Here is a 14,135-nt window from a genome sequence, read left to right on the forward strand (position 1 = left end):
CAAACTCCATCAAGGAAGAACTGGCCCTTGAACGTAGGGCAGCACAACGGACACGAGCCTGGCCCAAGAGTCTGCTATGTTACTGAGGAAGTACAGTGCTGCAGAATGCAGGGAGAGATGGGAGAGGGAAGCAGGCAGGAACCCAGGCAGGGTTCTGGGGAGAATACAAATCACAAAACCCTTCCTCTTGCAAGGGCACAGGAGGAAAGGCAGAGGGAGAAGAGTAACAAGAGGTAGAGGGTCAAGTGCAAAATGAACAAAGGGAGTCTGCTACTAATTGTGATCACGGGACAGGAGGATAACAGGGAACATTCAGTGTCAGTTATCCTATGGCCAGACAGGGAAGTCCTGCTGTTAATGACCCAAACACCTCCTGTCTTCCAAAAGCACACTGAGGAAGGGAGCACTTCTCCAGTGAGACATTACAACGTTAAGCAGAGGAGTCTGAACTGACAGCTCCCCAGGTCTGCGCCTCTATCCTAACAGAGCTGACAGACAGGATCAAAACAGAATTCATTCGGTTCATCTCCCACTCAGCGTGGATTTAAGCCAAATGGAAGACACCGTTTAGACCATGTTTGCCAGAGCTCATTCCCCATCCCATCTCCTCTACCCCAGGGCAGAGAAAGGATCCTCCAGTAACCACAAGTCAGGTACTGGGGCTTTCCCAGCTCTGCAGCTCAAGCAGCCGCTCCATCTCTGATCAGCCAGCTCCTCTGTTCTAGACTCCTCCCTTCATGAGATCCTGGCAGACGTGATTCACTGGACAAGGGACTCTGACTAACACAAGGACGAGGCAGCAGAGGTTAAGCTGCAGAGCAAAGTGATGGAGGATGGGGACACAGTGACTCATGCATCGCAGGGAGAGTGCGAAACGTACCGTGGCTGCCAGTCCTCAGGGGTCACTGATAGTGATTCTGAAAGACAACATGAAATCAACATGGCAGTTCAGACAGTTCAAGGCAGAGGCCAAACAGACTGTCAGGAAGGTGGAACAGACAGACATGCGCTTGCACAGAGCCACATTCGCATGCCCCCCCCCTCCCAGAACACCACACGAGTGTGCACTGCTGGGTAGGGCTGCACTCGGCCATGCAGGAGTTCACATCCACTCACAGCCTCATCTTCACACACACCCCAAACCCTGCTGTGCACAGGGCTGTGTGCAGAGCCATTTATCTGCCCACACACCACCAGCTGCTGCTCATCCTCCCACCCAGCTGGATACACAGAAGTCTAATGGCACATCCAGACTGAGACCCCAGGCACACTCACACCTGCTCAGCCAGGTCTCAGCACCAGCTGCCTGGGCACAGGTGTGATGACCTGGCTCTCACTGAGGGCTCATATCTCCTGACCATCTCCTGACCGTATATTAAGTGTCAGAGCTGAACAGGGAGCTCAGGAGAGCTGGAGGTGTCACGGTGCACTGACAAAGACATTTCAAAGGTCACTAATCACGAGATCATTGCTTCGATCTCTTGAATAACACATGTCTAAAAACACAGAAGTTATGCTTGCAGTGATGCTCATTGCTTGCATCATTTCTCCTTAGGTTTACCAAAAGAGCAGAGAACCCATCACTGCTTTCAACATGTATCTCTCCCTTGATCTTGCCTAAACTCTTTCACCTCCAGTTTTTGTCAAACTGTTTTAAACAGAAGAGGCTCAATACCCAGAAGAGCATCTTGACAGTTTCCTTTTCCATACAAACTCATCCTAAACAGCCCCAGTGGGCATCCAGCACAAATGCAGCCCTTCACTGCACAGAGACAGGACCTGGCATTACCTGCAGCTCCCAAGGGTTTGTGTTCGGTATCATGGACTTCTGCAGCAGACTGAATAAATGCTATGTACAGAGGGATGGTGGAAAATCAGCCTTAATTGTACTTAATTACATGCAGGAGAACCTTCCTATGAAAGAAAATGGACCACGTGGTGTTTGTATGTGAAAGCATGTGTCTATGCAATTATGCACACGAGAAAAGTATAGCAACATTTGCCTTTAAGTTCATCAACCACAACATCAGATGTGCCCACAGCAGAGGCACAAGCACACAGCTGAACTTCCACATAGGTATCACATGCACATAGCATACACCCAGCCACCACCACGCACCTCCCATAGCACAGCCCACTCATGCCACCTACACGAGCTCTTTTCACACACACGAAGTAGTGGAGCCCAGTTAGCAAGGAAAAAGATGGGTATTAAAAAAGCAGCAGTGGAGATGGCATTCGTTCACCCATGGCAGAAGGACCCGAGTCCAAGTGCTAGCAGGGAACATTCTTATTCTATATACAGGAGAAGAAGAGAAAGAGTCCCTTGTCATTGGAAATTCTCCGTTCATCAGTGAACTCAAATGACAAGCTGGTATCAGGATCCGGAGGAGTCTATGAACGACTGGAAGAATCAGAGAGGGGGGATCAGAGAATGAGCATGAGAACTTCTTCACAACTTCAGGAACTAACTTTCTCAACTCCAGATCGGGGCAGTCTGTAGCATGCAATCCAGCCCTCCTACATCAAGGGGTTGCTAAGCATGAAACACTTTCTTCTGCCGCTCCTGTGCAGTTCCCCACGTCCCCCTCACCCCTTCCTACTTCACACATGAGGCAGAAAAGCCATCAGAGGTAAACTATGACAGATTTCATTAAAAAAAAGAAAGAGGAGGCCAATTCATTCCAGCCATTTGGGGGATCCTATCATGACCGGGTATATAGAATAGTTTTCATGAGTGAAGAAATGAAACTGTGAAAGTAGAAAGAAATGAGACGGAACAAAACGTCAATATACTAAAAACAAATCCACAAACCAGAAGTACATGGAGAAGCAGGGTCACAAAGAAGCGAGAGCCAAAAGTACACAGCAAAAAGCATGCGGACATCTACAGGTGCCACCTGCAGGACTGCAGTCCCTGGGGCAGTACTGAGGCACAGGTGGGCAGGTTATGGAGGGCACGTGCTCTAAACTGGGGCTGAGGCAGCAGGGAAGTAAAACTACTTGCACACACCCAAGTCAGGAACAGATTTATCTCTTTGGATTCCTCCATTTCTGGGCTGAATGCAGCCTGAGGATACCCCCCCATCCTCCAAACAGGCAGTGCCAGGTAAGAGCTGGGGCACTGCCACACAAGGGAAATGTTCCCACAGGGGTGTCACTGAGAGCATGGTGGTTATATTCATTCTTTATGCTGCAATTGCTTTCTTTTCCTCACAGGGAGATCAAGTATCAACCACACACATTCTTGGTCCCAAATTGCTTCCTTAGTCCTCTTCAGGACCAAGTGCAATGCCACCTAAGGGATGACCCCTGGTTACTACATGGAAGGGTGTATGAAGTGACTGAACAGGACAGGAGTTACATTTCCTAATGGGAAAGCAAAGCTGTATCACCTGAGCCCTTCAGGCCGAAAAACATTCAAGTTGATTGCAGAAACAACAAAAATGTCTACAAAAAATGCTGCCCTGCCAGCGCTATCGCAATATTCACCTAACAAAAAAGCATCTCAGTGTCCTACATGAAGGTCCTCTCTAACTTCACCTTGAAGAAAACTCTGCCAGGAAAAGGGCAACTACAGACCTTGGGGAATCCTATACGGAGGGGAACTGCCTTGACTGCTGTCAGTGTAGCCCTGTGATTTGCTGGTGACCACCTACTACTTGCAAGCAGAAGAATTATGATGCTTTATTAAAACCCTCGGGTATCAGGTCCTCTTCCCCCAGTCTGTGCATGGAGTCTGGTTTGGAGAGGAGGCTGCCCTTCTGTTCTCAAGAGCTGCCTTAGCACTGCATCATCTGTATGGTACCTGAGGGGTCAGTGATGCTCCTGCCTACGGATCAAATTCGGACAGCCCAAGGCTGAACCCAAACCAAGCATTCCAACTGACTTGTACAGTCCAGGCAGAATAGGAACCGTCAGAACTGCTACCCCAAATTCTGGACACACCCCACCTGCCTGGATCCACACGTCAGGACTTACCTGGGGACACCAGGAGGAGCACGATTAGGTCGAGAAGGAACCTGAGGTGGGGGCCCAAAGGGATCAGGAGAGGCACCTGGCCTGGAGGGCACAGGGGGGGCACCACCCAGCGCTGACCCACCAGCAGGAGGTGGTCCAGGAGCCGGGCCTCGAGAGCCAGGCCTGGCGGGGGGCACAGCGGGAGCTCTCCTTTGCGGCGTGGGGCTGGACGTAGGAGACCTGAGAAACAAACAGAGACATTCAACTGCAACAACAGGCCTGGGATTCCTCCCCATCGCTACTGATGGCACCATACGCTGCCTTTAGCGTTCCTTCTTCAGTTCCGTATCACTCTAAGCACAACTCTTGGCTTTCAGGAGCTGCGTCAGGTTTCAGGTCATCTTCAAACCTACTTCAGGCCCCATCTAACCTAAGGATATCTAAGAGTCTGCTTCCACACCTTCTGTAAAGATGCAGCAGCCCTACACAGCTTTCAAGGCAGAGAAGCCTCCCCACACAAATACCCACAACTCTCCATCCACAGGCAGAAGAGGGGCAGAGAAGCCCCTCTGTCTCAGTGGGAGGCCCCAGCTTAGCCCCAAGAGGCATCGGGCAGGTCTGCGGGGCTCTCCCCCTGAGCCTCTGGTACCTGCGTCCAGACGGTACGCTCTGCACCTGCAGCCAAGAGTCGTCCACCGGTGGGGGCATTGGGGTGCTGATAGTGCTGGTGTTGATGTCCCCGATGATGTTGAGGGCCTCTTTCAGGGCATGGTACATGCGCAGCATTTCGTCACGCCGTTGGGCCTGCTCTGCTGATTCCTCCATCAGCGTATTCTGGTCGCCGCAGGAGTAGAGGTTTGCCAGCAGCTCCGAATGAATGAAGTCCTTCGTCTGCCGAGGAGCAGAACAGAGGGAATCAGCTGCCGGCATCTGCTAGAATGCTCCATTCCACCCCCACCCCAAACCTCCTTTCAAGCTGCCTTCAGGTTTCTGCCCCCTCCCTGTTTTTCCCCATCTCTACCAGCCAGGGTGATAAGTACATTGTTTATCATGAGGTGCATGATTGTCTTCGGCATGAGGTCTCTGATGGTTTTGTTGACAATTGCCATGTAGGAATCCACCAGATTCCTGATCGTTTCCACTTGTCTCTCCAGCTGAGGATCCATGGAGTGCATGAAACTGTCTGATCCATTCTCTTCCGCTTCACTGGCCTGCAGGGAAAGGCAGAACAGTTCTTCAAACATCATACAACATTACCTCTTCCATAACAGCTCAGCAAAGAAAAGGGGGAGAACATGCAGGAAGAGCATGCAAGGAAACAAACTGTTTTTTGAGCTGTGACTGTCGGATGCACAGCACAGCTTGTAAACCTTGCTCTAGAGCTGAAAAACTTTAACAGTAAAGATGCTCTTCTAGTAGGAATCAGCCTCATGGAAGGTGAAAGGCAACAGCTCCCAACCAGTGTCCACAGGCCATGACTCCAGTGAATACCCTAAGCTGTATTTTTGACTTCTAGCATTCACAGTCTCATGGGAGGTTCTTCATTTGAGCTCTGCTTTGCACACCCAGATTCATTTCAGACCTGAGGATCACTCACCATAAATTAAGGCTCTCCTACACGCTGCATCCTTATCATTATACAAATGAGAAAACAGATACGGGGAGGTGAGATGACTGCAAGCAGGAAGAATAACCTAGAAAACCTTCCAGAACATCAACTGAAAATCCCACATCGCAGCTGCTGCTGTCTGCTCTCCTGCACAAAGCAGGAGATTCTTGTCCCCTCTGCCAGGAGCACACTTGTCTGACAGCAGGCAATGGCCAGGGCTCACCCATTGGAGATCAATCTCAAAGCAATGGAGCAATGCTTATTGCAAAGAGACCTGATTTTAAGGCAAAAACACTTTTCTTTAAACCATCCCAGTGACAGATTTGCAGTATTGCAGGAAATTGCTTGTCTGCTTTTGCTTTGGGGAACAAAAGATACCAGAAAGAGCAAATTCCTTTGTCCACCTGAGCTCTTCCAAGGAAGATCTCATATAATGAAGTAATGGAAGGCCTTAATGAGAAACATAAGCTAAAGGAAGTGGAAGTGAAGCAGGACAACTCATAAAAAAATAAGTGTCAAAAGAACAAAAATAGATTTCCAACAAGATCCAGAAATCATATTAAAAAAGGATAAATAAAAAGGGGGAAAAAATAGGAAAACTCAGATCAAGAACAGAAACAAACAGCAGCATCCAACAGAAGGTAGAAAGAGGGGAGAAACAAATGTCTCCTGGAAAACAGTGACCGAAGGAAAAAAGAGCTATATACAGTGGGAGCCCCAGAAGGCAACACAGGGAGGGTCAGACTTACTTTGTCCTTGTCCTGGCAGGTCAGTTTGAGCACACATGGAAAAAAAAAAAATCAAAACAAAAAAAAGGGACAAAAATGGAAAAAAAAAGATTTTTAGCTGGTCTGAGAATTGGGAGAAGATGTTAAAATAGCACCGAGCAGACAGAAAACCAATCCCACTAACAGTGCATTAATACCTAAGTGACTCTGGAAGAGGAATGATGTACTTGCTTAGCTAAGCTGGAAACCAGAATGGGATGCTCTGCAAAGGAAACTGTGTTATGAGCAATAAAGGGCAATTAACACTTACCTACAGTGGTTACTCATTACACCCTGCATTGGGTTTTGAAACAGTCAAACTAGAGACCAGTGTTCCTTTGTACTGCCACTCCATTTGCACACCAATAGGTGGCACATGTCCTTTATGAATATGTGTCTAAGAGCCCCAGCCTGGTTCAGAGCCAATCTGAAGTGGTGTCACTGATAAGGCCCGCAGCCCCTAATCTTCAGCTCTAAAATACCACATCAGATTGTCAGGAAGCACATTCTGACAGAAACACAGCCTACCTTCAAGTGTAACAGGACATGAATGCAAGAAGTCTATTAGGAGCAGCAGATACCAACAGATCAGCAATTATCACTTTTTAAATGGGAAAACTATTTATAGCAGCTTCCTCTCACACAGAAACAGGAAAACAGGAAAAACTTGGAACAGGAACTTATAGCACAGTTCTCTAAAACACTTATAAAGCAGAGCAGAATGCTGACAGTAGTGCTGCAGGACCATATTAAAAGGAACAGGGAAGCTGGGAAGCTCCTTACAGTGCTGTACAGTAAATGATACTAAGCAGCAATAAGTGCCTGGGCTCAGCAGACACACACCACATAGCAGTCAGGCAGGCAAAGACCCTTAATACTGGGGATTTATTGCCCACAGAACATAAGAGATGAGAGGGTTTGTCAAGGCAGCCTTTGCCTGCTTCACCTCCCTTTGAGGATGCCAATTGTATCCCCCGAGCTTCCTTCAAGGAAGCACCAGAACAGCAAAAAACCCTTTAGATTTGCTCCTGATATGGCTGTAACTTACCCCAACACGTTCTGGGTAGACGCCTGCACGAAGGAAGGAAGCCTTCCAGCTATCCACCTCCTCCTGGGTCTCACAGGCCAGCTCCAGCTGTCGGTAGTCCTTGTAAACATTCCTGAGCAGACAAACATTTCACTCATACCCATTGCAAAACAGCCAGCTGCACATATCTGACAAATGTATCAAATGACCGAGGGATCTTCTCATCATTTTAAGGCAGATACACTTAGCTCCCTGCTAACAGCCTCACCATGTCTTTGCAGAAGGAGAAAGAAAACCCTTTTACGAGCAGGTCTGAAGTCCCCATCAGTTATACCTTCAAGCCTCCAGCTCTACCCTTAAAGCTAGGATGTCAACAGGGACTGAAAGATTACCTTCTCAATCCTGCTTACTGTTGGACTTCTCCAGTCCACCTGAGTCCCCCTTTCTGCTATGAATGTCCCTATTCATGCACTAAGAACTGCCATGTTTGATGATAAATTTGTACTCCAACTTCTCTTTAAGAGTTCCCCATCCCTCCCAACAATTATCCTTATAGGACAGCTATAAGGCAGATGCTGGCCTCTCAAAGCACTCATCTCTAATCCTCTCCACTGAGATTGTATAAATCCCACCCCTAGCTTCAACAGCTTGGTGCACTGAAGTGTGAACATACCTCTGTTCAGTGTTGAAGAGAGCAAAGATGTGCTTGCTGGACATGAACCCCTTCTCAACATCTCGCAGTTTCAGGTTGTCCACTGGCAACATGTACTTCTTCTCCTTCTCCTGAAATGCAAACCAACAACAAGTCAGTCATTGCTCCAGTAAAGTCTGCTCAGTTAGGATGGAGGAATCCGTCAGCAATGCTGCCCTCATGGCACCAGGGGCACTGGGGGGCACTCCCAACCCAGGCTGGGCACAGCACTCAAGCCTTCCTGCTCCACAGACTTCAATTCACCTCTTTAAGCTGATTTTCATTTCATTTTGTCACTCCAAAAGGATTCACAGTAACCAATAATATTTTATTTAAGGACAACGTGCATCAAAAGATCAAGAGCAGGTCTGGTTAGAATAGAGGATACTGCAGAACTACTTGAACACCTCCTAGGTTGAAAAGAATTCAAATAGTTGCACTCAATGAAAATTGCATGCGCTAAATAATCAGAAGCTCAAGCAGTACATGGGCACTTTGCTACTTGGTGACTGTCAGAAGCCATAGGCTAAAGTTCCAGTGACCACTCGCAGACAGCTTGGAGAAGCCCCCTATTAACACCATCTGTGACCTCCCAAGCACCATTCCTATGAGGTATTTCCAGCTAAAAGCAGAACAAGGCACCCACCAAAACAACCCAACAGCTTTGGTGCCAGGTACCATCCTTTTAAGAAAGAAACTCAATCTGAGCTTCTGAACTAAGCATCAAAGCTAAGGCAGAAATTATTATCCCCGCTTAGTTTCAAATCTGGTTCTACAGCAAATCAGCAGATGTGAATTTGGTTTAAGGTCCCCATTTTGATCCTTTTCCAGCTGGATATTATACACCAAAATAACAAGAGAGGGAGCCATCACACTGGTCTCCAAGAGGCAGAACACAGCTATTAGAAGACCAGACAAAAAGAGGATGCTTGCGTATGCAAGAATCCAAGTGTGACTGCTTTCCTGCAAGCATCTGTGTCTGCAGACCTTCATTAACTAGAAAAAATTACTTTTATGCAAAATGAAAGCAAAAAGCAAGATGGTCAGTGAGCAGAGATCCCAAACATCTATGCAGAGGAGAGGGGCAGGGCAGAGCAGATTAGGATGACAGAGCTGCTGAGCTCAATCACCCATGGGAGAGCAAGACCAGCCCAATGTTTCAGTTAAATCAGCTCCAGTTTAAGGACACCAGGCATTACGCAGCTTAGTGAAGTCCCAGCCATCAAACTACATCAGCTAACTGCTAGGTTTATGCAACAGCAATATCCTTACAAGAAGTGGCACCCAGAAAACAGAAGAGAGCACTTGAGAAGCTGCCCAACCCTGCAGTCTGATACTGGACTTTAAAGCTAGAAAGCTCTCCCAAGCAAGTTCCTCTGGAATATGGAACATGGCCAGGCTAGACTGTAGATAGGCAAGCATTTCTGTGATGAGACGTGTCAGCCAGGCTCTGCTCTCAGCCACACAGACCACTCTGGGCTCTGTAAGCCACAAACAGCTTCCAGCTTTCTTGCTGCTTTCAGTTACGACTGCACTGGGTCAGGTTGAACCAGTAACCCAGACCTGAGGCACACCAACTCTGCAGGCAAGGCAGCTCATCCATACATCCACCAGAGATGGAGGCAGGAAAATCCTGATGTGAAAGTTGTCTGAGAAAAATCATTCTGTGGTGTCAGAACCGCAGTGTTCCATGGAAATTCAGCAATAAGGTCATTCTTTGGGGATGAAAGTCAACAGTAAGGGAATCCCATGTCCCAGATATGGAAATGCATGCTCTCTCTGCCAGAGTTTCTACTTTCACCTCTTCTACGCTCAGTATAAATGCTGCCAAGTGATCGAGACTGCACTATCTCTGCGTGCTGCTCTTTCCATACAGCAAAGACCCACATAACTGCCTGCCAGCAGAAAATCACAGCCCTCAGGCTCCAAGATAGAAAAAAAACCCAATCAAACTAGAGGTCACTGCTGCAAGGCAGCAACCCCCCAACCCACATATGCTGCACACAGTAACGAGCCCCTGCTGCTCTCCATCTCCCCACACCTCCCCTAAGTTCCCCCCTTAAGCCTTTCCAGCTTCTCAGTTTTCAGCCCAGCCTGTTTTATATCAACACTCTGACTTCATTTCCTGAATGTAGAGACAGGAAAGTGTGGAACGAGCTGCCAAAGGCTGAGCCTCTCAAAACTTTGGCTGAGCCCTTTGCCCATATGTTAGTAATCCAGCAGTATGTGCTACGGCTGAACAGCATCCTGGCCAAGAGGGGAAAAGGGCTTCTCTTTAACTTTCAAGAGTTGGAGAGGGGAAGAGAAAAAGCCAGAGCATATTGAAATGGGAAAGGCAGTTTGAGAAACACAGTGCTGGAAGCCCCCAGTCTGATCCCAGGAGGCTCGTAAGACCTTCCCTCATCTGTAGGGAAAAAAAGGATCAAACTCCCTCTCATCAGCATAACATCAGTTCTGTAAGAAGTGCCCGTGGTCTGAAAATGAGCCTGTAGAGCCATGAGGGCAAGGAGAGGTAGTGAAGGGGCAGGAGCACTCAGACTGACCACACAAGAAGGACTGTGGATGCTCTGTGCTGGCTACGGAATGCTGCAGACATGGAGTTGAACTTCCCCTAACCTGTCTGCTGCGCCTAATCAAGTTACACCGTTTGCAGGGAGATAACAGCAAACTACTTGCAGTGGCAGAGCACATGGCACAGGATTACCCCCCCTCACCCCCAGCATGGCGCAGATACAGCCACACACAGATGCAGTTCTGCACTTCACATCTACCAACACAGAGAGGAGCGCACAGTGCCAGGAGGCAGAGCAGGGGACATCAGCCATTCCCAGTTGTGGGCACAAGCCACAGCAGCGGGCTGGGAGGGGAACGCTGCAGTTGCAACCTGATGATCTCACACAACTCCCTGCTATGGCCCACTTCAGTTTTAGCCAGAGGCAGAGATGGTTTATACAATCATCTGAGTATCTGCTGCTATCCCGTCGGTTATAACCTCCAAGAAATCCACAGAACTCAGCGGGCAGCAAGCCAGCCTGACTCCAAGCACTTCCTCCATTCAGCTGTGCTGTCCCAGCAGCGAGTTACGTTCTCCTGCTCTTAAATACATGTGAAGTAATGCTGGCAGATGCACGTGTGGGCTCCCCTAAGGTTGGAAATTGGTACTTGCAGTCCAAGAAAATAATTGGCAGAATTATGAGGTCTCAGTTTACGTTCAGAGCGCAAGAAGTAATTAAAGGTTTCCCTGTAGCTGTTACGACGAGCGCCTCCTCTTGCAAGAAGATGAGGGTCCGTGGGGATGGGAGAAGGAGAACTGCTGTGCTTTGCTTTGTGGCCACGTGCGAGGAGCAATTCGTCTTTCTCAAACCTCTTAATCTCCCTTCTCATAAAAGGCAAAGCTTCATATCGGGTAAACAAAAGATGGAGTAAACAAAGCTGCCCCAGAGATGGCTGGGATTGCAATGGAATTGTTTGTAACGCTTTGGGATCTCCTCAGTGACTCTCAAATGGAAGAACACATCAGAAATGAGAATAAACCTCCCAGAAGGGTACGTGCACAGTATGCAACGGTAAGGAAGGAGCCTCTGAAAACCAGACTGGATTCTTTGAAAGCAAGTTGAGTGTTTCAAACCGAACCCCTTCTCCAGGCGAGATGCTGCCAAGCACTCGTGTCTCATTTTCACAAGGAAAAGGCAGCTGGGATCGCTGAACTCCTGAGCTGCAGCTCCTCCAAGAAGCCCCAGTGACCCCTTACACACATCTCCATCATTTCTGAGAGCAAAACCCACCTGCATCGCTCAGACCCTCAGAGCATAATTTTTCCTAACATAAATTACTGGACACTGATGAGCACTCCAAGCTCGAAGCAGCTGTAATGGCTTGTTTACAGAGAAAAGCTACATTGGTTTAACTTAAACAACACATCCTAAGATTTTAAGCTGATTTAGTTCAAAAGCTCTGCAGACGCTGGGCCTGGACTCATGTGATTAATCACCATCATTACTGCTGGCTTAGTAAGCACAGCAATGGTAATCAGCTGCACACCCGTTTCTCACCTGCTCGAAAGTACAGTAAGATCACAGCTGAACTCACGTGCAGATTTAAGCGTGCAGCTTAATGCAGGGCTGCCTGCACCATTAGGAAGCCATCATTGCTGGACCATCCCTGCTGTTGAGTTGGTTGGATGAGGCAGAGCACGACACATGCGCAAAGCGTCGCACACCTCCAGGAAAAGGAGAGGCTTGGCTACACACTTAGGGCCAAAGTGGGAGCAGTGGGTATTCGTATTTATAGCTGCAAATCATACGCGTCCATCAGCGTGCACAGAAGAGAAGGCGACGCTGGAAGGGAGACACGCGGCAAAAACAAAGACCTCTTTATGCCTGCGGCACCGGGGAGAGAGGGAGCAAACCACACGGGTTAGGGAACATCTGGAATCACTACATGGGAGCCAAGCGCCGCAGAAAGCAACGGCATTCCTCAAGTTTCCATGCGAGGTAGGGAACCTTCCTTTCCCCCGCGCAACCCTATGCTCCAGCCCGCTCACTTCCTGCCAACCTCCGGCCTTCCCAGCAGCCAGCAAGCTCCTCCCTCGAGTCTAGTTAGCTCTCCACTGCCACGTCAATTGAGGCAGAAGGACAGAAGGGAAGCAAGAAGGGAGGGAGCAAAAACCAGAAGAGGGAGGGAGGCTCTGCAATGCCAGAGATGGTGGGGGGAGAAGGAGAAGGGATGTGGATTGCTCCTGCAGTAGCCGGAGGCGAGCTCACAGGCAACTGGCCAAGGTGGGTCAAAGGACCCTTTTGAGGACTTGGAAGCAAAGGCTGGGTTGAGCTCTACTCCACGCTCCAGGCAAAGGGCCGATCTACGGGACAAGCTGGGCAGGAGGAGCTGAGGGTGCTAGGGGCCTGGGAAGCCTCCCACCCAGCTCCACCAGCTGTTGTGCCAGATCTATCAAGGCAAAGAGGGCTTGAATGAAGCAGCAAGTTCTGCACACCCAGGTGACAGCCAAAACTTCACAACATTTCCTCTTCGAACTGCAGTAATTGATATATTTTTTCTCTTCTCTACAGGAAGATGCAGCATGCCCCAGGTGGAAACCAGGTACCAGCCTTCAGACACCAGCACAGGAAGGAGCTTGAAGGCACAATCCAAACTGGAAGCATGCAGGGAACGAGATCTCTTCTCAGCTGCCAAAAGGAGGATGTCTCTTCCATCAGGACTTGGACCTTCCTTCACCCCATCTCTGCCCCCAAAACCCCATCCCAAAGGCAGGGAGGGGAAGGACTAATGAGCTGCTGATAGCCGGAGAGCAGATCACAGAGGCTCCACTCCGTCTGCCCAGTGTTCAGACTACCTGTTCAGGACTACGAGATTGTACAGTAGTCTGCACATTGGTTAGGCTGTGCTGGGATACACCACACACTGCCAGTGCTGCACAGGGACGGCAACACCTGCACGGCAGAGGGACATGCTTGGTGAGGGTGGGCTGCGGGGGCAGCTGCATGCAGAGTTCACCCATCCCTCAGGCCGGGAGGATAACAACACCCTTTGAAGCTCGATCACTTTCACCTGCCTGCTTACCAGCCTGCTCACACGCTTCTTTACTCTTTTCTCCACTTCTCCCTTCATCTCCTTCTCAGCCATCCATCCTTTCTTTCAGCTTTGCGTATTTGTCCCAGGGATGGCTGTGCTGATGATGGCTTGTTTCACGTGCCAAGCTTTGCCATAGAGTGCACAGAGAAACAGAAGGGCCTGGTAGAGCTACAACTGCACTGCACTTTGCTACCTGAGAAGGCACGATCGTGCACAGAAAGGTGAAGTGGGGAATTCACATCTTAAAGAATGCTGATCATTGAAAAACAAAGAAAAAAACCCAAAGGATTGAAAGGTGGAGGTTTGAATGCTCTGGAAGTTGTGTTTGCTTTGATGTTTGTCTGGAAAATAAAAGAGAAACAGTGAGTGAAAGTATAAATGAGGACTGAGTAAGAGAAAAGAGTTTATCCGGGAGAAAGCTCTTCTTTTGAAGACAATAAGTGAATGAAAGAGCTCCACAGATGATGTAAAGATGTCTCACAGAGCAGCTGA

The 14,135-nt window shown here is 48.8% G+C and overlaps 1 protein-coding gene across 21 annotated transcripts in view; it reads right to left on the reverse strand.

Moving 5' to 3' along the window:
• DNM1 (dynamin 1) overlaps nt 1–14,135 on the reverse strand; it is a 57,016-nt gene that overhangs the window by 3,640 nt on the left and 39,241 nt on the right. For 8 of the 21 annotated variants that reach the window (XM_072352964.1, XM_072352959.1, XM_072352963.1 and 5 more), the window contains 6 exons: nt 8,037–8,146; nt 7,385–7,496; nt 6,319–6,330; nt 5,001–5,171; nt 4,610–4,851; nt 3,982–4,200 (listed from right to left, as the gene is read on the reverse strand). In XM_072352964.1, coding sequence (XP_072209065.1) covers nt 3,982–4,200; nt 4,610–4,851; nt 5,001–5,171; nt 6,319–6,330; nt 7,385–7,496; nt 8,037–8,146 — 866 coding nt within the window. Of the gene's footprint in view, nt 1–880; nt 918–2,119; nt 2,405–3,981; nt 4,201–4,609; nt 4,852–5,000; nt 5,172–6,318; nt 6,331–7,384; nt 7,497–8,036; nt 8,147–14,135 lie in introns of all 21 variants that reach the window. The other 13 variants (XM_072352969.1, XM_072352968.1, XM_072352966.1 and 10 more) reach the window with 6 other exon arrangements.

This window comes from Excalfactoria chinensis, chromosome 18, assembly GCF_039878825.1.
Source record: "Excalfactoria chinensis isolate bCotChi1 chromosome 18, bCotChi1.hap2, whole genome shotgun sequence".
NCBI lineage: Eukaryota > Metazoa > Chordata > Aves > Galliformes > Phasianidae > Excalfactoria > Excalfactoria chinensis.